The following is a 26741-nucleotide window of genomic DNA, read 5'->3' as shown; positions in this document are numbered from 1 at the left end:
CTTGCCTGGAAATGTGTATAAATTCAACCTTCACAACTATTGTCCAGAAAAAGTAATTATTTAATATATTATCATAGAATCTGAGCGTTGGAAGAGATCACAGATCCTTCTTCCACAATGCAGGATCCAGTACAACATCTCTGACAGATGACCATACAATTCCATTAGAAGACCCTTGAGCAAAGGAGAACTAACCATGTCTTGTGACACTCCACTGACTGACCGCTCCTACTCTCAGGAAGGGTTTCATGATGCCTAGTCTGATTCTGTTTTCTGTCCTTCTGTAATTCTTTGATCTGATCCGTCCTCCGGGACAAAAGAGAATAAGTTCATTCCCACTTCATATATTTGAAGGATAATTATATTTCTCCACCATCAACTTTTCTGTAAACATACCCAGATCCTTTCATTCTTCCAATATAACAGGGATCCCCAAACTTGGCAGCTTTAAGACTTGTGGACTTCAACTCCCAGAATTCGCCAACCAGCAGAGTTGGCTGAAGAATTTTGGGAGTTGAAATCCACAAGTCTTAAAGTTGCCAGGTTTGAAGACCTCTGCAATATAACTTGGTTTCTAGACCCTTCCCCAACTTGATTGCTGTTGACCAAGGCAGAGCGAACTGGAACAATTACTTTCTATGAACTGGTCTCTATGCACTTGTTAATAAACCCCAATAGAGCATTTACTTTTTCTGAAAAATCACTGCCTAGCAAGGCATAAGAACCTAGGTTCAAATCCTAGAAGGGTATGGCTTGCCTGACAAAAGCTAAAAAGCTTGAAATAGATCTATGCCAGTCTCCCTTTATTTCTTTATCAGTTCTTTGCAAGTTTGGAAAATATGGTTTGCTGTCTGGGTGGCCCCTGGAGTGGGGCTGAAAAGGCAAAAGGGAGTAGTGAGCTCCCTTCCATATTTTGGTATGCTGGGTGACTCAACAGAAATATATATATTTCACACACACACACACACACACACATATATCACTTATACACAGACACACACACATATATATGAATTGGATATGTATATATGTTATCTCCAAATGTAGAACTTTACATATATACATATGTACATATCTACTTTTATGTATATATCTACTTTTATGTATCTCTAAATACAGAACTTTACATTTCTTTACATTTTACTTTATTTTATTTATTTTGTCAAGTATGGATTTGTAGTATACAAAGATATAACAATGTTTATATAGATATACTAGTAAGAGAGAAACATTAGGACAGGGGACTGTAGGCACGCTGGTGCACTTATTTTCCATTATATACATACATATCACCCTCAAATGTGTCTGGAATCTTTTGAACCTTCTTTTTTTCCTACTTAATTATTAATTACTGTTTCCCAGCTTTTCACCATCTGCATATTATTTAAGTGTCTTTAAGTGTCTTAACAGCTCACTCATTCATCCAAGTCATTGATAAAAGTGTTGAATAGCACAGAATCTAGTGGCACTACATTCAGTACTTCCCCCTAAGCTGAATTGGAGCCATTAATGAGCACTTTGAGTACAGCCACTCAAGCGATTTTGAATTCCTTTATAGTAGTAACTTGTAGCCCAAAAGAATATTATGAGGCATTCTGTCAGATTTGCTGAGGTCCAGGTAAACCATAAGTAAACCATAAGTTTTTCAAAGAGGGAATTACAGTCAGTGTGACACAACTTATTTTTCAATAAGCACATACTGGCTTTTGTTAATTGTTACAGAGATCACATACATGCTGCTTGATAATCTGTTCAAAGGCCTTGTCCACTATAGACATTTCTTGAGTCTTCCTTCTTTTCCTTTTTGAAGATGGGAGATTACATTTGCTATCCTCCAATATTCTGGGACTTTGCCAATCTTCCAGAGGTCGGAATAAATTACCAAGAATAATTTTGCAATAATTTCAGCTAATGCTCCTTTGGTACCTTGGGATATAATCTCTCTGGCCCTGGAAATCTAAAATCATTTAAACCGAAGAAGTTATTAACTCTGCTATTCTGTCCTTGGCTATCCTAAGTCACAGTTCTCTCAGTGGTATAACAGTGACCTGCTAAAGCTCCTGTTCTTTTTTTGAAAAAAGAAAAATGTAACACAGGATTTTAAAAACTCTGCCTTCTCTGCATTATCCATTACCATCATTTTTCAAAACAATAGATCTACAATCTCTTTCGCCTTCCTTCAATTTTTAATGTATCTTTTTGTTGTTTTGGGATCTCCAATTAACCTTAGCACTTTCTAAGGTCAGCCTTTCTAAATTTGCTTCAACTATCTCTGGAAAATGAAGTACATAATCTTCCCTAATTTTTCTTGGTTCTGTGATGCAAATGTGAGGCTTACTAAGGGGTTAGCAACCTTATTCCACCATGAAGATGCAGCCACACTTATTCACTGGGGGAGCTGAAAATAATATTCACAGTTGCTGGTTCTGATGTAAAACTATATCAGAGGTTAATTGGACTTTTAAATGTGCTTTGGAATGTTTGGTTTTTTTTGCAAATGCACCAAAGACAAATTCCTTGTGTGTCCAATCACACTTAGCCAATATTCTATTCTATCCTATTTTTATGGTCATGTTTTCCCTGGATTTTTGGTTGCTGTAATGTTCAAACTTTGAAGATTTCATAAAGCCTTTCCTTTTATTGCAATTAACATCATCACCAGTTATGGTAGCAATCAATTTTATCTAGCAAAAGTCTGCAGGTGGAAGACTTTTCCTATTACTGTAGTGCAAGCTTTGGATCCTGTGTAGAACCTATCCAGTTCCTGTCCCTCTCCCTGCCTTTCCTAGTTCAAGGTAACTCTGCATATGTTTTTCATATTTTTGTTCGCTTTTCTATTTTTCTTCTCATTTTCAGCATATTGGTATCAGATGATATTGCCTCCTCATTTCGATGAGTCAAAAAAGTATCCATTGCTCATTGATGTGTAAGTCAAATTGCCTTTTTACCTTTATTTATTTATGTTTAATTCATGTTGCCAGTGATATTTATATTTATGTATTTTCTGCTTAATGCTTCATGGGTGCTGTACAAAGATTTCAAAAGGAAGACAGGTTTATCAAAACGGTTTTGCTAAAGCCTGGTTTACTCAGGCCTCAATTCTAAATGCCGCACACTGTTCCCCTGAGAAGCAGCTTGGATGCAAGAGAGATGCAAGCCATCGTTCAGTAGGTTGATGGCCCATTTCTTCCACCCAGAAGAAATTGTTGCTAATAAATTACTGTTGAGGAAGAGGTGGAACCTATTGTCATATGGTTTCAGGTTCTCTCACTGGGCTGTGATGCAATCATCAGATAAATAGCCGCTCCGAGTCCTCGGAGAGGGGCAGCATACAAATCTAATAAATAAATAAATAAAATAAATAAATACAAGCAATATATTTGCACTAGTAAGATTAGAAAAAAAAGAGCAGCCAGGATAAGGATAAAAACAAAAATATTTCTAAGAAATTTCATTGACAAACATTTAAGACTTTAACGTGCTTCAAGGATTACTGTCTTTACTAAGAGTTTGATTTGGCTGTTGCTCTGCAAACTAATATAGTGACAATTAATTTATGACATAGCGAAGCACAGAAATAGGATTATCAGATGTGGGTTATCAAAAAGCCAAACCATTGTTATAGGGCAGCGAAGAGTTTTCTGAGTTTCACTGGTGCCATCTAGTGGTTTTTCAGAAACTGCAGTGATCATTAAGAGTGTTCTGTTCTGAACATACATGGATGATGTTAAGAGGCAAACCTCACTCTCACACATTAGAGGTGGATTCCTACCTATTCTAACTGGTTCTTTAGAACTATTGGTAAACGGAGCCAATGTCACAGAGCCAGTTCTGTTGGTGCCGGTCTGTGGGCGTCACCATCTTGGATTTTTCTTCTGTGCATGCGCAGAAGATAATTTTTGTTTCTGCGCATATGCAGAAGCTATTTTTTGATTATTTTCCAAGAAGGGATGCACACTTATGCAAACCGGTGGAGAAGGTAAGTAGAACCCACCCCTGTTACACATACATATGCCTCAGAAACAAATACATGCCTTAGTAATTGCATCATGCCACATATTTTGACTTTCCTTCAAAAAGTCTTGCCTTCAGGTATTCCCAGCTGTTCAACCAATGAGATACAGACAGTCCTCACTTAATGACCACAACCAAACCTAGAATTTCCATCATCAGCTGTTGCAATTGTTAAGCAGGATACCATGTGATCTGACTTGATTTTATGACAATCATAAAGTGAATCGTCATTAAGCGAATCATGTGATCATTAAACAAACCCATTCCCCCAAATGGGCTTAAATCTTACTGAGTTTATTTAAATAAATTAATATACTCTAAGTCAGGACGACTGTATAGTTTGCACTTAAATAAAAACATTGGCCAAAGGATAGCTACCACCCCGAGTCTACGGAGAGGGGCGGCATACAAATCTAATTAATAATAATAATAATAATAATAATAATAATAATAATAATAATAATAATTAGAAAAATGTGAAATAGATAGTTACATCTTTACTGAACCTGAAGCTGCAAATATAATATAGAAATATAACAAAGAAGGCACATTTCCTGGATCCTGAACATATGCTGTTGATGCTATTCCTCTCTCACACTCCTCTGCACATATTAAAGGATTTGCATTAATTAGCTTCTTCCTGTAATTTGCAAATTATAGAAATTTGCTTTTTATAGTAAATAAAATGCAAATATTCTATATTTGGTGAAAATTGGTTGTGCAAGGAATGCATACAGTAGTTACAAGCATTTAGTTTCTCTTTGTCCTATTAATTCATATTTTAAACACAATGTATAATAATCATTAGAATTATTAATCATTTCACTAATTAAAATTTCAGTGAGCCACAATCAAAGGCTTATTAAAATTCCACAGTAAAAGTGGAATTGGTACAGTGTTTAAATTTATTAAAAATTAACATTTGGATTTTAGGGTAGTATGTAGAGGGATAGGAACGTGAACATGATTTGTAGATAATCTCTTTTCTATTATTTACATTCTTCAGATGATATATAATTAGCCTTCAAATCTGTTGCCAAAGGAAAAACAGACCTCTTCATTTTTGCACTTAATCACTTTATTAAAAAGTAGGGCAGTGAAAAACATTGAAAAAGGAGTTTGCCGTTTCTGTTAACAATAGTAAAGTAGGCATCCTCAAAGCATTAAAGCGGCTGCATCTTTTCAGAAGTGCAGCTGCCTTGAAAGCTGACCACAGTGTTTGTACATGAACTGTATCTGCAGGCACAGATTCTTTGTTGCATTAGTCCCACAGTACACACAGCACCAAGGACAGGCTTTAAAACAACCATGCAAGACTTTCACAGGATGCAGCTGCTTTAATACATTGAAAAGAATGCTATGCCTCCTCATTCTGAACAAGCTTTTCTGATATGAGCCACATAGCTGCCATCTTGCATCTGATCAACATTTGTGTCTGGCATTAACATAGGGGCTTCCATTTGGGGAGATATAATTAGACAACTAATTAAGGGTGTTCGCTCTTCATATATTCCAGAAATGTTAATATCATCAGATAAGACTATTCATTGAGGAACTGAGCAAGCCACAGGGTTGGTTCCCACTTACCTCACTGCCGGGTTGCTCCTTCCTACATCTCATGGGTGCGCCTCATGGGCATGCGTGTGCAATAATGAAAAAAGGCCAAAACAAAGATGGCGACCGCATGCACTGCGCTGGAACCTGGCTTCTGCACATGCTCAGAAGAAAAAATAAAATTTAAAAATGACTGATCTGGTTCAGTGACATCATCGTGACATCACCAGCAGATCACTACCAGTTCGGGTGAACCAGTCCAAACCGGAAGGAACCCACCCCTGGCTGTAAAGTGCTGAAGGAGCCCCAGTAGCTATAGGCAAGAGCAGTATTCTCACGTAGCAGCTCAAAAGCCACTAATTATGTTTGCTGGGCTTAGATGCGAGACCCGACTGGTATTTGAATGTTCTGGATAAGGCAGTAATCTGTTAGCAAATGTCACAGTGTCAAACAATAGTTGGAAAATAAATAATTGAGCATCCCTGTGCCTTCCATTATGGAAAAAAGCTAAAAGGTGCAAAATATTCCTGCAGTGAAGCAAGAACAAATGCTTACAGCTTAAACTCAGTTTTGCTGAATTTGCACGAAGGCCAGGGATGAGAGTTGGAATGTAGAAAATATAGATTTAAATGATCTCTATGGGCAGATGTTTCAATAGGACTTGGTCATGAGCATTTAATGTTATTTGAGGTTTCTTTCAAGAGCTTCATGATTATCCTCAACTTCACAATAAATCAGATTAGGTTGGTCCGAAGCTACTCATTGTGTTTCATGAGGGAATGCGGGTTGCTGACTTCTTTTTGGACATGCTCTAAGTCAGTTATGGCGAACCTTTTTTCCTCAGGTGTCGAAAGAGCATGGGTGTGCACTATCGCGCATGCGCAAGTGCCCACATCCATAATTCAATGCCTGGGAAGGGTGAAAACAGCTTCCCCCGCTCCCCGGAGACCCTCTAGAGGTCAGAAATGGCCTGTTTCCCAACTTCTGATGGGCCCAGGCTCGTGTTTCGCCCTTCACAGGCTCCAAAGGCTTTCCTGGAGCCGGAGGCTGTCTGGAAGCCAAAAACGCTCTCCCAGAGTTTCTGTATGAGCCAAAAATCAGCTGGCCAGCACACAATGCATGTTGGAGTGGAGCTAGGGCAACAGCTCGTGTGCTAGCAGATATGGCTTCACATGCCACCTGTGGCACCTGTGCCATAGGTTTGCCATCAGTGCTCTAAATTCTGCAGCAACCATAAAAGAATGAAGTTAAAAAACCCAGCTCATTATTTTACAAGATGAAGATGGAAATAATTCAATGGAGAAAGTTAAATGGAAGTTAAGATGAAATTCCACCATAGAATCCCTATACTGATTGTGCCAGGAAAAGATCATACGATTCAGTCTAATTTCTTATCATTTTGTGCTTCAATTAAAATTTCTCTATTTCGAGTATTCTTTGTAAATACCATTCTTATTAGAATGTATTAATTTTAACCTAAGTTGCTGTCTATATTAATTCTTTTGAATTTCCAGGCATATACTATATGTGTATAACGAAACAAGCATTCAATACATCTGAAGTCAGACAAATAATAAAAAACATACAAAATCCAACATACCATCAGGATATATTTCATGGGCCTGAATCTCAGTTCTATTGTTACAGCATTTGTGGCAAACTCAGATGAAGAGTAAGCTGCTGGACATTTTCTGTTCCAACTAAAGTCCATGTTTATATAAGAATTTGGAAAGTGCAGAACAAATACAGCACAGCATGGATCAAGTCAACCAACTTTCCTCTTTTCTCAGCTATGCAGGGCCTTGTAGTCAGAAAGCAGATTACGCCTTCCGGATCAACTGGTCTACATATCTGGCAAGCTCCGAAGGAATTATTGTGGCCAGCTTCGATGGCAGAGGAAGCGGCTTTCAAGGAGATAAAATTTTGCATGCTATATACCGAAGACTGGGAACCTATGAAGTTGAAGATCAGATCTCAGCAGCCAAGTATGTCTGTGCCTTCCTTGCTTTAGTATGGTTAATATCTTAACTGGATTTCTCTCAACCTGACTCCTTCTTGCAGAATTTTGTAGGCTTGGTGTTTCTTTGTTTCTTGTTTTTTTCTGTTTAAATAACTTTTATCATTCCCTCCTTATATTAATACAAGGGTGTCAAACTCACGGCAGCATCACATGACGTATCACAACTTTTTCCCCCTTTGCTAAACCAGCCATGGGTGTGGCCAGGATGTGATGCATCCATGGGCCGGGAGTTTGAAAACCCTGTATTAATATAAAGCTTGGGGTTGTTGCTTTTTTTTTTTTTAAGAAATCATAAATAAGTTAACAGTATTTTTTTTAAGAAATCATAAATAAGTTAACAGTATTTTTTTCAACCTAATATACAGTTTTTGCAAACAGTTATCATATAACATAGTTAACTGTATTTGCATGATATAAATATTTTTGTGTAGGTCTTTCATTAATGTTCCCTACTTTTTTGATTGATAAACCAGATGGTAACTTCCAGAGAAATAAATTTTGATGGGTAGTTGAGTTAAGATTCATATATTAGTTTGAAAGTTAAAATTTGATTAACACAAACACTAATTTGTCTTCTATTTCTAACCTCAGTAGCCTTCTTTCCTTTTCCTTTGTTTTTGATTGGTAATCCAGTTAAAAACAGTGGAATAGAAAAAAAAACTTGTTTGGGAATAAGTACTGAATATTAATATTTATGCATTACATTTTAATATACCTATTCTCCAAGGAGCAAGGATGGTGAGGGAAAAGAAGTTGTAAGAAGAATAAGATAAGATTTTTCTGAGTATGTGCACTTTTCTGTTTTTTTCTTAGGCTATTTTCTGAAATGAGCTTTGTTGATAAGAACAGAATGGCTATTTGGGGTTGGGTAAGTGTTAAAGTATTAATTGTTTTGTTTTAGATTTAAATAATTCGGCTGCTAATAACAAAAGGTGTTATTGAGTAAATCATAGTTAGGTTCGTACACTACATTAAGCAATGAAACATAGTGTGCAAACTTCAATGCATTATTAATATGCTGCAGCCAATACTGGACAATGATTTACATTTTTCAGACCCATGTTTTCATATGAAAAACCATCTAACCTGAAGCGTGTAATCAAATGCAACAAAAAAACAACAGGGTAATGATGGGAACCAAGCCCTGGAACAAACCCTGATTGATTGATTGATTGATTGATTGATTGATTGATTTGACTTCTATGCCACCCAATGCCGAAGGACTCAGGGCGGCTTACAACAACAATATAAATACAATATAAATAGATATAAAATGATAAAAAGAAGTCGAACATTATCTAGGACTAAAACATTATCTAAAATTGAAACCCCATGAAAAGTTATTATAAAAGGACAGTCACAATCATATACATGCACACCATTCATACAGTTGGCCATCAAAGATGTAAATTTATGGCTCCCAGGCCTGCCGGCAAAGCCAAGTCTTCATGGCCTTACGAAAGGCCAGCAGGGTGCAGTACAGACATCGGGCAGTTGTTGGTTCCATAGAGCCAGATGTCTAGCTTATCCCCATATTTATACCAACAGCCCCATTGTGGGCCCCAACAAGTAAACATTTACAATCAGAGATGTCTTCATATGCTTGTCCTCTAATGTGATATGCACCACATACATCAAATGGTTTTAGGCTATCTCAAAAGATCTCCACAAACACAATGTTATTTGTTAGCACATTAAAAATCATAATTGATAGAATTATTACTTGTAACCTGTATATGTAATAATCAATCTAAATTCCCTTCTCCTAGTGTCATCACAATTTAACTCTTACCTCAGTTAGTTAATTAATTAATTTAAAACATTTATATAACTGCCCCACATGTAACCAACTCTGGGCAGCTAACTAAATCAAAGTTTGAATTATGAAAAAGTAAATTGTTGCTGACAAAATATTTGCCTTTTAGTAAAAGTTAATTAGAGCAGACTACTTATGTGACCAGATTACTTACTGGATCGCCTTCTGCCTCATAAATCCCTGTGGCCGGTTAGGTCCCACAGAGTTGGCCTTCTCCAGGTCCCGTCAACCAGACAATGTCGTTTGGCGGGGCCTAGGGAAAGAGCTTTCTCTGTGGGGGCCCCCGACGCTCTGGAACCAGCGCCCTCCAGAGATTCGTACTGCCCCCACCATCCTTGCCTTCCACAAGAGTCTTAAGACTCATCTATGTTGCCAGGCTTGGGGCAATTAGACCTTGCCCTTCTGACCAATAAATGTGATGTATGATGTGATTGGACTGTCTGACTGAGTGTTATATAGGGTTTTTAGTTGTACTTTTTTAATATATTAGATTTGTTCTATATGCTTTGTCTTATACTTATTCTGTGAGTTGCCCCGAGTTTTCAGAGAAGGGCGGCATACATATCTAATAAATTGAATTGAATTGAATCGACACATTCTGATTCAGGTGGGCCTGAGTCACATGTCACGTTGGCTGCTATATAAAATGAAGGAGAGCATGAGACTGTCTCATTCTCCAAGGCCCAACCTAGAGATGTCTCTTTTTGAAATGAAAACGAATGAGGCTCCCTTTATATCTCTTTATAAAAAGATCTCTCTCTCTCTCTCTCTCTCTCTCTCTCTCTCTCTCTCTCTCTCTCTTTGTCTCTTTCCTTGTCTCTATCTCTCTCTCCCTCCCTCTTTGTGAGAAGAACATTGTATGCCTTTTGGTGTGTTTGAAATAATAATGTTTCTTTTTCCTCAGTCTTATGGAGGTTATGTAACTTCCATGGCCCTCGGAGCCGGAAGTGGTGTGTTCAAGTGTGGAATAGCTGTAGCCCCTGTCTCACGCTGGCAATATTATGGTATGTGTTTATTTATTCACAATGAAATAGGAAGATCCTTTGTCAAGTGCCACAGAAGTCATACTGGGAAATGGTATCAAGTATGAATACTTGGGTACATAATTCTCCCACATGAAACTTATCATTTCCTGAACTCATGTGACGTATTACACGCTGTCCCTAGATTAATGTGTTTTTCCCCTACTGGAAACTTGGATTTGAAAGGAAGATAATCTGTTTAACCTTTAAATGGCACAAAGTTACTTAATATTTGAAATTTTACTATAATGCAAATGTCTGCATTTGCATACCTCAAAAGTGCCATGTGTTCCAAAGTGTGGAGGGATCATTTTTGAATGTCATAGAATTTGATGGCACCGCTACCAGCTTCCTTTATTACAATGAGCTCTGGAAAGAAGGGTCAGAATTTTAATCATTTATTAGAATATTTACTAAATGAATGATACTGCTGGTTGCCCCTTGTGTATACTAAAGAATTATCAAGCACTTAGTCTGCTCGATGTTCTAAAAATTCCTCAAAAGGAATTTTTAACATTAAAGCTGTATATTTCTGCTCCGTATATTGAGTCTCATTAAGAGTTATTTGGGTAAGCTTTGTGATGGCTTCTTGAACTTCTGCTTTTCATTGGGGCTATGAGAAAACATGATTTGGCTAAATTTGCTGGAAGTCAGAAAAGATGGTATTTGTGTAATTAAGACCCTCTTTTCATGTTTTCCTTTTGAATACCAGTGCTAACATCTTCTGTCCTACCTTCAATGGTTAAATTTTACCATTCGGTTTTTAAAAAATAATTACTGTATGTATTAGAATATGCATAATTATTCATAGATTGCTCTTCTTGCAAATGAGTATGCTATCCCCAGAAAAATCATAGTTATGTTCTATATTTTGAAATGCTACAGAAATTTGTTTATTGAGAAGCAATACTCTAGGACAGTGATGGTGAACGTTTTTTTCCTCGGGTGCTGAAAGCACATACACATGTGCTATCGGGCATGCACGAATGCCCACACCCATAATTCAATGCCTGGGGACAGTGAAAATGGCCTCCCCTTCCCCCACTGGAGCCCCTCTGCATGTCTGAAACAGCCCATTCCCCAAGCTCCAGAGGCAAAAATGTCCTTCCCCATCCTCCTGGAGACTCCCTGGAAGCCGAAAATGCCCTCCCAGAGCCTCCGGGTGAGTCGAAAATCAGCTGGCTGGCACACATATGCACATTGGAGTTGGGCTAGGGTAATGGCTCATGTGCCAGCATGTATGGCTCTGCGTGCCACCTGTGGCACCCATGCCATAGGTTCGCCATCACTGCTCTATGATATGACTATATAGGCAGCAATCTCTTTTAAATGATTTCCAGTATGCCAACTTCAGAGTATTAGAGCATTTGATTTTAAGTCATCTCTATCCCTCCTTTCATCAAGGAACTCAAGGCAGGAAATATGGTCCCTCTTTTATTTTTCCTTTGCTAGAAGCCTGCAAAGTGGCTAGATATTTCAAATAGTGTCATGCTACCAGATGCCTCCTAATTTATCAGGACTTTCTTCATCTCCTTTGTGGGACATTTGTGTATTTTCTTGCTCTGGAGAAAGGAAAATCTCCTTCCTATTAGTTAGTGGACTTGCTTCTACTGATGGAAGCCACTTTTAATTTGATATAATCTAGTGAATAATACAGACTCTACCAATGTTCTATATGGTTGATTCAGAATTTAAATCTGGGTCTAGTCCAGGGGTCCCCAAACTTGACAACTTTAAGACCGGCTGGCTGGAGAATTCTGGAATTGAATTCTGGAAGTTGAAGTCCACAGGTCTTAAAGTTGGCAAGTTTGAAGACCTCTAGTCTAGTCACACACAAATCTTATCTGGGGTTTCTCAAACTGTGAGGTATGCCTTCCTTGGGAAGGTGCAGATGGAGGTCAGGAGAGGTGTGGAAAATCCCAAAAGTTTCCCAAAAGTTTCATTTTATTGCTTTCATTGTTCAGTTGTGTTCATTTTAGTGTTTTAATTTTAAGGGAGAGGTGTGCATTGAGATTACATTAAGATTAATGTCATGTAAAGTAAAGGGAGGCATGACAGAATGTTTGGGAACCCCTTGTCTTAGACCTTAACTACCACTTTAAATTAGAATTGAGTAAGGTACAGCTATTGTCAATTACATAGGGTCTGGCTAAAGGTCTGGGGGCATTGAAAAATCATTTAGTTTTTTATGGTTTATTAATTGGACTTTTATGCTGCCCCACTCCGAGGACTCAGAGGTTGTGAGTGAAGTACCTGAGGGAATAGCCAAAAACTACATAGCCTCACAACACACACACACACACACACACACTGCTAGAATCTCTTTGTTTGGGAATCATTATTTTTTTTAAATGCTTAAAATGAAATAAACAAAAAATATGCCGTGGATGGGTGGGGAATAAAGAAATAATAAATGGTTTATTTTGATGGTTTGATGACCCTAAAGGAAATAGCCCTGTTTTGATAGCATCCTTAGTTTATTGCCGGTGAAACAGACTTAGTAAAACTTCCATTTTCTTTCCAGTTGATGAGAGAATATTACTTTGGCATAAGGTTGCTGAGAATAATTAATAATGCTGTTGCTATGGACAACTGCATACTGAATATTTAAAAATGTGATTATCTCCAGTGCCTATTATTAAGAAAACAGTAAATTTTGGGGGGAAACATAGCACAATAAAGCATTCACTATATTGGTAAATAGATGCCAATGAACACCAGAGTCAATGAACACCAGAGTCAAATAAGCAAGCTTACCCTTTACATTTTGCATAATGCCTTCTTTATGTGTTCCCCTCCATCCTAGATTCTATATATACTGAACGCTACATGGGTTTGCCTGAAAAAAATGACAACCTGGATTTCTATGAGGTAAGAAAGTGTCTTTCACTTTTCACTTTTCAAAACAAAAAACCCCCAAGCTGAATCTCACTCAAGCTGACTTCCAGTCATGTACTCCTTTCTTCTCTGCACTTCTACCATAAACTTTGAATCACACTCACACACACCAGGTCCTATAGAACATGTGGGGGAACATGAGAAGCAAGCTGCAATAGCAGGCGTCCTGTCCTCCCCCACACTTCCTATCTTTCTTATAGAGAAGTGGTTATATGGTAATTTATTTAGGGCATCAGAAGTAATAGTTGTTCTAGGTGAAGAATATCCTAACAGTTTCTGTTGAGTGTTGCTAATATATTCCAGATGTTTCCTAAATTATTTACAGTGTTTTGCTATACTGTAGAGGTTAGGTGACTGCATTTGTTTGGAATATGGATTCCATCTGTTCTCTATCAGAATATAAATATTTATAAATAACTTTTGTGAAACTATTTTGTTATTAGGTAAACAAATTTTGTATGCTATTTGATATATTTTTGTGTAGAGATTTGGGTTCAGTAGACACTCTGTCTACCCCAGTGGTTCCCAATTTTTTTTGGCATGCCCCACCTAAGCATCTCTAAAATCCTGATGCCCCTCAACCTCTTGACATATAAGTCTTACTATTCAGAAAATGAACTCCTACTCACACGGAGGAAGCCTAAAAGGCTATTAACGTGATTTAAACAATTGCCCCCATTAAAAATCAAATTGTGCTCCCACCATGGGGGCGTGAGCCCCACGTTGGGAACCGCTGGACTACCCTTTTTAATCTAGGCAACCATTAGATGGCAGAAAATTGTACTTTGCGGCTTTTGGTGTAATCTGAATACCATTTGCAGCCCAGAGATTATAATCCTATTTAACGTTGTACTTGGGACGTTTATAACAAGAATGGCACATTTATCGTGAGAATGTGGTTGCATGGATCTGACCAGACACTAATGGAAACATCTTTTCCTTCCTACTTTCTTAATCTGTGGCATTTCTTCACTAAAACCGATTTAGGCATTGAATTTGTTGTTTGGTTTTTGAAGTTTGCACTGCAATTGGAATGATGGTATAGTATGCAGGAGCAGTGAGGTATTAGACTGAGATATATCTCTGCTAGCCTTGCTCTTAAACAAGTACATCTTCCATTATATCTGCTTTGCAGCATCTTTACATACCTATACATACCATCTATAAAATTTGTACTTGAGTATGTTATGTGCATGTTTCTGTTTCTTCAGTGTCATGTTTATGATGCCTTTGCTCCAAAAAGAACTTTATAGTAAATTATGATTCTAAACATACTGTTTCTATTTTTCCATTAGATCATAATAAAAATTCATGCACTCTGACATATCCACAGTGTTTGAACATCTGTTGAAATGTGCAGAAACTAAGCAGAAAGGAATATATTGGATGTACATATTGAGGGTGTACATTTTATAAGGAGATCTAAAATGGGTGGAAGATATCTTGTTTTGAAATAGAAATGGAATTAAATTAACATACGGAGCCCATTCAGTTACAAAACCTATGTGGGCAAAAGGAGAAAAAATTTGCTAAGTTTTCCTATCTCAACTCCAGTTGTTATTTGATGAAGTAGCAGCCGTTTAACCCAATGCGGCTACTGGGCAGATTCACCTATTCAGGTGTCAGAGTCCACTGGAGAAGGGTGGCTTTAGGGGTGGGCTACTGCCCAGACCGGGGGGGGGGGAGGACGCAGTGGGGTAGTGAAAATGGAGCTCCACCCCAGAGCACCCAATTTGCACTGAAAGATGTTGAAAGAAAATGCAGGGTGTCCTGCATAAGCCACGCCCACAGTATGGTGGTAAAAAATTTGGTAGCCCTTCACTGGGTGGCTTATAAATGTAAAAGTAAAGTAAGCAAGCAAGCAAGCAAGCAAGCAAGCAAACAAACATAATTTGTATTGGCAGTTCTGTGTTAGCAAAAACTTTAGAAGAGAAGGATTTAGGGGTAGTGATTTCTGACAGTCTCAAAATGAGTGAACAGTGCAGTCAGGCGGTAGGGAAAGCAAGTAGGATGCTTGGCTGCATAGCTAGAGGTATAACAAGCAGGAAGAGGGAGATTATGATCCCGCTATATAGAGTGCTGGTGAGACCACATTTGGAATACTGTGTTCAGTTCTGGAGACCTCACCTACAAAAAGATATTGACAAAATTGAACAGGTCCAAAGACGGGCTACAAGAATGGTGGAAGATCTTGAGCATAAAACGTATCAGGAAAGACTTAATGAACTCAATCTGTATAGTCTGGAGAACAAAAGGAAAAGGGGGGACATGATCAAAACATTTAAATATGTTAAAGGGTTAAATAAGGTCCAGGAGGGAAGTGTTTTTAATAGGAAAGTGAACACAAGGACAAGGGGACACAATCTGAAGTTAGTTGGGGGAAAGATCAGAAGTAATGTGAGAAAATAATATTTTACTGAAAGAGTAGTAGATGCTTGGAACAAACCTCCAGCAGACATGGTTGATAAATCCACAGTAACTGAATTTAAACATGCCTGGGATCCTAAGATAAAATACAGAAAATAGTATAAGGGCAGACTAGATGGACCATGAGGTCTTTTTCTGCCGTCAGTCTTCTATGTTTCTATGTTTCTATTTCCAATACTGCTGAAACTTAGAAGAGGGCAGTCCTAGTCATTCACTCCAGGTTTCCTCCCAAAATACTTAGGACAGAATTGGATCATCTCAGGTGACCTGGATCTTGTTTGTGGGTAGGTCCAAACAAGTTAGTTGGTTTTGCTCTTTAGATCTACACAGTCTAGATAGGCAATAAAACCACCATTATAATGTCATTATGCAGGGAGCATGGTAGCCTGGCAATTAAGATGCTGAAGATGAGCTCCACTCCCTTATAGGGCAGATACAGCTGGACAGGGGAAAGCATTAACTTTTTAAAAATGTCATTATAGAATTCCAGAATCTGAGTATTCTTGACTATACCTTTCTGGCTACCACCCCTCAGAAATAGTACTACCAGCTTTAAAAAGGCAAAGAAAAGGACATTCAAAACAATTGATGGGGTGCAACTAGCGATGAAATGTATATTGTGGTGTAAAACGTGCTGCTTGTACTTGAAGGTCCTCATTTACTGTAGTCGCCTATGGCTGTCTCTAAAAAAGCAAAACAAAAAGCTTGGTGTGAAGATGAGAAAGAAAAAAAACCCATGATGGGTGAAGTGTTGAAAGTCATGCATAATGTAAAAAAAAAAATTGAACAGTCTTTCCCCCTCCTGCCCCCTCCCCTTAGCAGGCATGAAAGAACATGTGGGAAAATTTGGGACTAGCAAATGAAAGAACTTGTTTACACATTCGTAATTAATTGTTGGAACTCCCTGCCCTCAGTGGTGCTGTTCCCTGTGCATTTTTTTAAAAATGGCGTTCAAACCTCTGAGCACTCCTTGTTTTAAAGGCTACTTCCTGAATCATAGATAGGCTACTTTTAAATAGGGATCAAATGTAGGCAGCACCTATTAACTCTTTGTGACTTTCCTTCAAGCAGTTGAATCAAAGGCCTTTGTCAACCCCCTACCCCCAACACTTCTCCCTTAGACTCTCCACGATTGACCTCTCCAGGTTCCTAAGAGGCCAGTAAGGGGCGTACATAAGTGCACTGGTGTGCCTTTCGTCCCCTGTCCAATTGTCTCTCCTTTCTTTCACCTATCTTATATATTCTCTTCCTTTCATATATCCTCTCCTCTAAGTTCACTTTCACCCTCTTTTATATTACTACATGTCTATTTTTCTTCCTATGTATCGGTGTATTGGACAAATGAATAAATAAAATAAATAAATAAATTTGGCCTGATCCTGTCCGGGAGAGTTCTTCCCTTGTTTTTATCAAGTTATGAAAGAAATTGTTACAGTCTCCGGAGGAAAAAGCTCTTGAGTCGCAGTTTGGCCATTTGGTGACTTAGTGCCCTTCTTTCAGCTCTATGAAAGATTTAAACTTTAAAAAGTTGTCTTGGTTTACAGAAAAACTTTCTAATTTAAGTCCAACTCATTATGGAATCTTTATTCTACCCTACCCGCCCGTGCTTGCTATATTTGGGGAAGAAGGTTGCTTGCTGAATAACTTTGGGTTCTAATAAGTCACTTGGTAGAGAGGCAGATCCACAAAGCCCTTATGGAATTGGAAGTCTCTTAACTTTCTGCAGATTGAAACGTTAGTGCTCTGGGTGCACTGTGTCACTCTGCAGCTTCACAGCACAGATGGCTCCAGAGGACTGTGCAATCTTTCTTTTTGCCAGGAGTCGACTTCTCTTGGCACCGCTTTCATTGCTGGCAGTGTCCACGTTGAAACTGCCAGTACCCAAAAGCTAAAGGTTTCCAGTGTGTTACTCAGAGGATTAAATTGGAGAATTTGAAAGTTAAGGAGAGATGGAGATGCGGAAGAGACTTATTGCGAATCCCCCGAGGGAAGAAATGTTTAATTCAGTTCATGTTATAAGTAGAAAGGAATGAAAATGTTCTTAGTTTAAGATATTATTTGGAGTAGATGCCTGCCCTTTCAGTGACCCCTGTTTTCTTCTTATCATGGAACCATGAATTGCCCTGTTTTCACCCCTTCCTGTCTATAAAAAACATTTTAAAAATCCTCAGAATATCCTCACTTTCAGTGATCCTGATATTTCCTTCCTTCCTTCCTTCCTTCCTTCCATGTTCCATCCATCCATATTTATTCATTTATTCATTTATTCATTCATTCATTCATTCATTCATTCATCCATTCATTTATTCATTTATTGGATTTGTATGCCGCCCCTCTCCTTGGACTTGGGGCAGCTAACAACAGAACAGCATGTAACAATTCAATACTAAAACAACTAAAAAACCCTTATTTTTAAAACCAAACATACATACAAACATACCATGCATAAATTGTAGAGGCCTAGGGGGAAAGAATATCTCAGTTCCCCCATGCCTGATGGCAGAGGTGGGTTTTAAGGAGCTTACAAACGGCGAGGAGGGTGGGGGCAATTCTAATCTCTGGGGGGAGTTGGTTCCAGAGGGCCGGGGCCACCCCAGAGAAGGCTCTTCCCCTGGGTCCCGCCAAACGACATTGTTTAGTTGACAGGACTCGGAGAAGGTCCACTCTGTGGGACCTAACTGGTCGCTGGGATTCATGCGGCAGAAGGCGGTCCCGGAGATAATCTGGTCCGGTGCCATGAAGAGCTTTATAGGTCATAACCAACACTTTGAATTGTGACCGGAAACTGATCGGCAACCAATCCAGACTGCGGAATGTTGGTGTGACATGGGTATATTTGGGGAAGCCCATAATTGCTCTCGCAGCTGCATTCTGCTCGAGGAGGGAGGCGGTGCAAATTTCTGGAGGGAGTTGATTCCAAAGGATTGGAGCCGCCACAGAGAAGGCCCTTCCCCCAGGCCTTGCCAGCCGACATTACTTGGCTGACAGGACCTGGAGAAGCCCCACTCTGTAGGATCTGACCAGCCACTAGGATACATGAGGCAGGAGACGGTCCCGTAAGTAATCTGGTCCTAAACCATGTATTCCTCCTAAAGACAGTCAGCTCTGTGTAGAATCTTCAGAATCAACTGTAACAGTGGTTCATTATTTCATTCTTGTGCATAAACCGTTCTAGTATAGATAACTGTATAGGCAGAGGCTCATTACAGAATTCTGTCTTGTTTTCTCCAAGTTGAGAATCATATTCCCTAAGTTGCTATTAAATGGATGGTCATGGACTTGATTGCCATTGCAAGAATTCTTATTTAGTTTCTCAAGCAAATTAAACCATGCTGGCTGAAATTAACAGTCCCAATCTTCGTGAATATTAAGGCTGTAGGCAGGCCTGTCCCAGAGCCTAGGCATTTCATAATGATATGTAATACTCATTCACAATTTAAGAGTGCTGCTTTTGAAAAACCTGGTTTAACTCAGAACCTGCAGCAGTGATGGTGAACCTATGGCATGCATGCCACAGGTGGCACATGGAGCCATATCTCAGGCACACAAGGTGTTGCCCTATGTTCAGCTCCAGTGGTATGTGCGCACTGGCCAGCTGATTTTCAGCCTTCTTTTCAGACGTTTTCGCTCTCCGCAGGCTTCAGGAAAGTCTTCTGAACCTTGGGGTTTGGTGAACAACGGCCAAACAGGAAATTTAGAAACAGACTTCCGGTTGGCCTGTTGGGCTATTTTTACACTATCCCCGGGCTTCAGGAGCTTTCATGAAGCCTGGGGAGAGTGAAAAACAGCCCAATGGGCCTACCAGAAGTTTCAGAGGCTTCAGTGCGGCCTGTACGCATGCATGAGGGGGCAGTAGTGTGGGGTTTGTGTGCATGCATGGGGGAGGGGTCAATACATTATGGATGTGGGTACACACACTACACTATCACATGTGTGCTCACCTTTTTGGCACCCAAGCCAAAAAAGTTTCATTATTACTGACCTACAGTGTCTGTCTTTACCTGGCAGGTGATTTCTATTCAATAGAAATTGTACCAATTGTACCAATTGGGGCATCAGCATCACACATCACCAGCAACTATTAATCTCTGGGGATGTAATATACTAGTGTCTTAATTTACCCAAGCAGGTATTTCAGTTCAGGGAGTTCTCTAGTAGCTAAACATGTGAACATTCAAAGGGATTCATTATGACCAGAGATGGCATTGGTGCTAAAATTAGCCTGCCTATAGCATTGGACTGAGGCCTTGCCTTTAAATATCCTCACTTGTTATGGCCGTTGTCAGGTGATGAAAGTGAGTGAAGCAGCCTTTGTCATGTTCAGTTTTGCAGAATCAGCGGGGTTTTCCTTGGGTTACCTTTTGTTTCCTCGTCGCCAGATGTTAGATCGTTGCTTGTATGAATAACTGTTCTTTATTAACGAGGAGTAATGGTTACAGAACTAAACAAAAGACAACATGGCTGTGCCTGGCAACTATATATATGCCGGGCTGCCAACCAATCACATTATAGTATTTTCCCGCCCAAGGAATATGGGGCGGGTACAAGGCCTAACTGTCCTATGGACACAACACTGCCCAAATTGTACTGTGTTGTTCAGCACTGCAACAAGTGGTGTAAAATAGAAGGAGGTGGAGAGCTGGATGCAGTAAACCCAGTAAGAATAACACCACGTGTATTGTGGACAAATCGCTCCACAAGTGTCTCTGGATTGCAGACTGGAAGAGATTTTTTAAGTCAGATAGACGTGAGCCCTAAAACTGAACAGTTCCCTAAAGAAAGATCAAGAGAAGGCCTGAAGGGAACCAGACTGACATGTGCAAAAGGAGGGAGGGAGGGGAGGGCTGAATTGATGACTTGGGGGGTGGGAATGAAGGGTGATGCAGATAGTAGCTGTCATGTGCTGCCAGAAGACCATGCACTGGACGGGTGGGGGGGGGAGAGACTGTTAAACTTGTGAAAGAGGTTGTTTTGCAGATCTCTCTGAATTTGATATGCTGTTGGCAAGTATTCGAAGCAGTCATAGATTTGGCAATCTTCTCCTAGCAGATTTGAAATGTTCATTCCTCAAGAACTGCTGCATCATTAGGTTATGCAAAACAGGGTACAATTTTGTAAATATGCCATCTTGTACTGATATGACATTTATTCTATTATCCAAGAAATATGCCAAAGGGAGAGAGACCTTCAGATTCCAGCCAAATATTAACTTGTTTATTGAGTGCTGGTAAAATGTTGACTGCTGTTTGATCTTTTCACAAAGCGAGCACTCCTTGCTGTGGCCTTAGTGTTAAAGGAGAGCAGAGGGCATTTTTACCGCTGGATTGACATGAAAAGACACAGGTCCCTTGGCTGAAAAAAGCTCCCTGAAGCCTAGTTCTTGGCCTTATGGGTGAGAGCCCTGAGTCAGATTCTCCCTTGTAAAGATTCACTTGATAATAATCAGGAAAATATGGCTTCATAAAGCAGCAAGTTGTGTTTACCTTGATGGCACTAATCACAAAAGGGGAACAACAGGCATAGAGTTATTTCTGTTTATTCCCCTAAGCTAGAAGCCTGTGCTGTCAACACAAAGTTGGCAAGTGGGATGTGAGCTTTCTCAAACGCATACATGCACAGCTTTGCAGGGTTGAACGGAATGGCTGCCACCGATCCGTGGGCACGGTATATATGTGTGTGATAAATTTTTAAATTTATAGAACATTTTTATACAGATGGGTTGAACAGGTATTAAGACCCTGGATATTTAGTAGCATACATATCAGAGCGCTCTTTTTACCAATGAGTATCAGTGGTGGAAGTAATTTCTCTAAGTTACGTTTTGGTTCTTGCAGTGTGTTACTCCCACTTATTTACATTTGTAGTTTGCAATTTATCTTCAGAGCAGCAATAGCTTTTATGTAATCTTTTAGTTATCCAAAAGAGTTCGGTACTTGTCCAGCCATTTAGATAAATGAAGAATTATATTTTTCTATTAAGAAATGCAGTAATTAGAACATCAGCTTTGTGTGTTAAAAAGCTTATTTCTATGAGAACATAAGAAGAGCCATGCTGAATCAGGCCAAGGCCCATCGAGTCCAGCATTCTGTGTCACACAGTGGTCCGCCAATTGTACATGGGGATCTTGAGCAGAAAGAGAAGGCAAACCCCCCCATTTCCCTTGACCCCTAACAAATGATACCCAAGGGAATCCTGCCTGCCTCAACCAACATAGAGGCGGCACATGGACATCCGTTTCAATAATTACGGATACACTTGGCATCCATGAATCTGTTTAATCCTGCCTTGAAGCTATCAAGGCTGACAGCTGTCACGACCTCTTCTGGAAGTGAATTCCATAAACCAACGACCCTCTGGGTGAAGAAATATTTCCCTTTATTTGTCCTTGCTTTCTTACCTATGAGCTTTAGGGAGTGCCCTCTCATCCTAGTATTGTGTGATAGAAAAAATAATTTTTTTCTATCTACCTTTTCTATCCCATGCATGATTTTATACACTTCAATCAAGTCACCCCTTAAACGGCGTCCTTCAAGGTTGAAGAGACCAAGGCGTTGCAACCTGGTTTCATAAGGGAGGTGCTCCATTTCCTTGATCATACTTGTTGCCCTTTTTTGCACCTTTTCCAGTTCCATTATATCCTTCTTAAGGTGCGGTGACCAGAACTGTACACAGTACTGCAAGTGTGGTATCACCATCAATTTGTACACAGGCAATACAACACTTACCGACTTATTTTCGATTCCCTTCCTAATCATGCCAAGCATGGAATTTGCTTTTTTTACTCCTGCTGCGCACTGGGTTGACATCTTCATTGAGCTGTCCACCAAAACCCCAAGATCCCTTTCTTGGGTTGTCTCAGAAAACTTGGTCCCCATCAGTTGGTAGGTATAATTGGGGTTCTTTGCCCCAATATGCATAACTTAGCACTTATCTAAGTGCAAAATAAACTTCTCTAAGTGAACCCACAGTCATTCTGTTTCTGTTCTTGGAAAGTAAAATAAGATCCAGAAGTTTCATTTTTTTCCCATCGGAGTTCTTCCTTTGGATACTGGTGACAATAGTTGAAGCTTTTGTTTTCATGGCTGGTACAGAACTTTGGATCTTGATGAATGGTCCTCAGCAGCCCTATAGAGGGAGCATCTGCATCTGTTGCCATCTGAAGTCAACTTAAGGACATTTTCATTACAGGTGCAGAGGTTTTCACATTTATGAATACTGAATGAATAGCATTGTCATACAGACACAGCCTTTATTTTCCTTTAGAATTAAAATAGAAGTTTGTTGTATTAAAGTGTATTCGAGTCACTCACATAGAGGGTTATATCGTTTATTTATGTTTACATTTTAGAACTCTACAGTTATGGCCAGAGCAGAAAACTTCAAAAAGGTTGACTATCTCCTGATCCATGGAACAGCAGATGGTAAGCAGATTTAGTCATATGTCTACTAGTAACAAAACTAAATCAGAAAAAGCAATAGCCTTGAGGACTTGCTTCCACATGTCTCGTAAATATCTAGTAAAGCTCTATGATGAGTTCTCCTTTCTTTCCATCTAATAGTCTGCTTTTATGAGGCCTGGTGGCACAGTGGTCAGAGTGCAGTACTGCAGGCTACCTCTGCTGACTGCCAGCTGACTGCAATTTGGCAGTTCAAATCTCACCAGGCTCAAGTTTGACTGAGCCTTCCATCCTTCTGAGATCAATAAAATGAGGACCCAGATTGTTGGGGGCAATAGGCTGACTAAACCATTTAGAGAGAGCTGTAAAGCACTGGAAAGTGATATATAAGTCTAAGTGCTATTTCTACTTATTGTGACAGTTTGTCTGTTCTTACTTCCTAGATAATGTTCATTTTCAGCAAGCAGCCCAGATTTCAAAAGCTCTGGTTGATGCAGAGGTGGATTTCCAAGCAATGGTATGTGAAGGGATTCATCAGAAGCTGTTGGTTTACATTTTCAGTGAAGAAATCAATATAGATAGTCCTCAACTCGCATATTTAATGGAGCCTGCCCATTAAAAGTCATGATAGTTGTAAAGCAGGTGATTCCATGATGACTTGATTTTATTGCCTTTGTTGCAGTGGTCATTATGTAAATCACCATGATTAGTAAGCCAAAATTGCAGTTTGTTAAGTGAGTCCACTCTGTTATGGGGCATTTTTGCTGAAAAGCTGGCAAAAACATCATAAATTGCAGTCCCATAATCGCAGGACGCTGCAAATAACTATACATGTGGGCTGGTTTTCAAGTATCCAAAATGCAGTCATGTGACCGCAAGTGACCATTATAACTTTGGAACCAGGCCATAATTCCTTATGAGGTGTGTGTGTGGGGGGGGGGGGGGTGTCTGTCTGACTTTAAATGGTCATTAAACACCTAACCAGGAGTCAAGGATTATCTGTATAAGAGAAGGAGGCTATGTTCGTAAAAGGGAATATACACAGAGGTGGGCTGCTAAGGTGGAACGGTTACAGAAGCAAAAAAACTTGCCAAAACACGAACACACCTGCGTCTCCGCGGGTGATTCTGCTACCTGCACAGGTGCAGTGGCAGAATTGCACTGAACTCCGCTAGCACTCAGAGCAACAGGGGCGAGCACACGTCACCGCCCCACCTTAGCAGCCCACCTCTGAATATACACATGACCAAAATCAGTGTTGCAGATATGAAGTTGTAAGAAATAGATGTATGTGCACTTCCTTTAAAGTGAAGAGTTGGATTCATTTGCTCCAGTTGTGGGTAGCAGCACCAGCATCAGTAATATATTTTTGAGCACTTGGGAAGGGAGAAGATACAAGGTAGATAGCAAGAGGGTTCCCCTCCTTTTTTTATGTACCTAGAGGAATTGAGACGTACTAAGATAAGGGTGGGGGACTTGAGAATATACAATGAATACATTCACCAAACAGAAATTGCCCATCCTCAGAATGGGTTCAATAATGACCATGGCCAAGGCACAGAGCACTCTTTTATAAGAAAGTAAGTTAGTCCCTCAGGAGGCGAGTACAAGTGCACTAGAGTGCCTTCCGTCCCCTATCCTATTGCTCTCCTATATCTCCTATACCTTTCTTCTATTCCTATATCTCTTCTTCTATTCTTTCATTGATATGTTCTATTACTATATCTTCTTTTCTATTCTTTCTTAGATATATTTTACTATGAGTATCTCCTCTATAACCTTCATCATGTATTTTACTATGTGTATATAGATATATACCCACTAAAACCCTCATTGTGTATTGGACTAAATAAATAAATAAATAAATAAATAAATAAATAAATAAATAAATAAACTATCCCAGTAGATTTTAGGGTGTGGTGGGGGAGGAGATGTACCCTTCTAAATGACTACTGCCCTAGAAAATATAGCTACTTAATTTATTTTTCTTTAAAAATGCTCTTTCAAGAGAAGCCAGGCACAACAGAGACCTTGTGGAGAATTATGAAATGGATGGCATATTGGTGTTTGTGGGTGCTGCATGATCTGCCAGGACACAAAGGCCTTGCTGATGAGAGCAACCAAACTGTTGCTATGGTTACACAAACCTCACCTTCTCCCAAATGTTCTTACCTATCATTGAAAGTTGCAGATGTCAGGCGTCAAAGAAGAATACGTAGTGATTCTTCTAAGATTTCTTTATCGATCCATGCCTATAGACGGAATCTTGCCAAACTAAAGCAGTCTGCTATCTATGCAAGCCTATGCTGAGAAAACTATTAGAGAGAGGGTGTCTTCACCTTATTTCTCTCACCCAAACTACTGAAATGAGTTATCTCATATCTTCCTTGGAACCCGATCCACCATGTTCCATCACACAAGAGATGGAGAGACCCATAAAAGTGAATATTTGGCCAGGCCTTCAATTAGATTCTGGCATAGTTGTGCTAATACTCTCTACACCAGAGGTGGGTTTCTCCTGGTTTGGACCTGTTCTATAGAACCGGTAGTAAACCAGTGGTGACGTCACAGGACCAGTTCTGTCAGTGCTGGTCAGTGGCTACCACCATTCTATATTCGGCAAGTTGTTTTTTCCTGGTTTTCCCTGGTTTTTTGGTATTGCGCATGCACGCGAAGTGCACCCATGCCTGTGTGGCACAGCCACACGACATGCTGCAGCCACGCATCTCGGGAGCATTAGAACCCACCCTTGATCTACACCATAGTAGTATTATAATTTTAAGGGTGCTCTCAGATATTGTTCCAGTCCTAATTGGAGTTAAACACTAACTCAAAGTCCACTGCATGTGTGCAATATCAGCTCTCAACTTTTCTACAAAGAATGTGTATAATCTACCAAATTTCTTTCTGATCTAACCTAGGGTGAGCAGATCTGGGCTACAAAAATCTGTAGCAAAGAAACAGAGGGAATTTTTAATAATTGGCTGCCATTTGGAGGTCTTCTTAGCTCAGATCTTCTTCCCCCTATCCTGTCAGGAATTACAAACATGCTAGACCAGAGTACTTGAAAAAAAAAGGTGTAGTATAGCACATCCTTTTTTGGGATGGGAAGGAACCTATTCTCGCCCTAAGGAGTTTCTTTGTATAGTTCTGCCTCTGGCATAAATAGTGCATAGACCTGTTGAAGGGGGCAGAAGCCTCTCCCACTTCTAGTTTCCGTCATCCTAATAGGGCACTTTTAAAATTAGGCTCAGTTCTGCACCTCAAAATAGTGATGATTATTTGTAGCTTCCTTTTGCTCTAGAACAGTGATGGTGAACCTTTTTTTCCCCGGGTGCCGAAAGAGCATGGGCATGTGCTATCGCACACGAGTGAGTGCCCATATTCATAATTCAATGCCTGGCAAGGGCAAAAACAGCTTCCCTCGTCCCCCGGAGGCACTCTGGAGGCCAGAACCAGGAAGTTTCCCAACTTCTGGTGGGCCCAGTAGGCTCATGTTTCCCCCTCCCCAGACTCCAAAGCACTTCACTGGAGACGGGGGGAGGGTAAAACAACCCTCCCCTATCCTCCTGGAGGCTCTCTGGAAGCCAAAA

At 39.7% G+C, this 26741-nt stretch overlaps 1 protein-coding gene across 1 annotated transcript in view; it reads left to right on the top strand.

Moving 5' to 3' along the window:
* DPP4 (dipeptidyl peptidase 4) overlaps positions 1–26741 on the top strand; it is a 91541-nt gene that overhangs the window by 62149 nt on the left and 2651 nt on the right. Inside the window, exons 19-25 of the mRNA XM_070731650.1 lie at positions 2857–2926; positions 7359–7553; positions 8402–8456; positions 10309–10408; positions 13233–13297; positions 23100–23172; positions 23592–23665. Of these exons, the coding sequence (XP_070587751.1) occupies positions 2857–2926; positions 7359–7553; positions 8402–8456; positions 10309–10408; positions 13233–13297; positions 23100–23172; positions 23592–23665 (632 nt within the window). The remainder of the gene's footprint in view (positions 1–2856; positions 2927–7358; positions 7554–8401; positions 8457–10308; positions 10409–13232; positions 13298–23099; positions 23173–23591; positions 23666–26741) is intronic.

The sequence above is a fragment of the Erythrolamprus reginae genome, chromosome 1 (genome assembly GCF_031021105.1).
Source record: "Erythrolamprus reginae isolate rEryReg1 chromosome 1, rEryReg1.hap1, whole genome shotgun sequence".
NCBI classification, from domain to species: domain Eukaryota; kingdom Metazoa; phylum Chordata; class Lepidosauria; order Squamata; family Dipsadidae; genus Erythrolamprus; species Erythrolamprus reginae.
The sequence above is the reverse complement of the archived record's forward strand: the minus strand, read 5'-3'. Positions and strand labels throughout refer to the sequence as shown.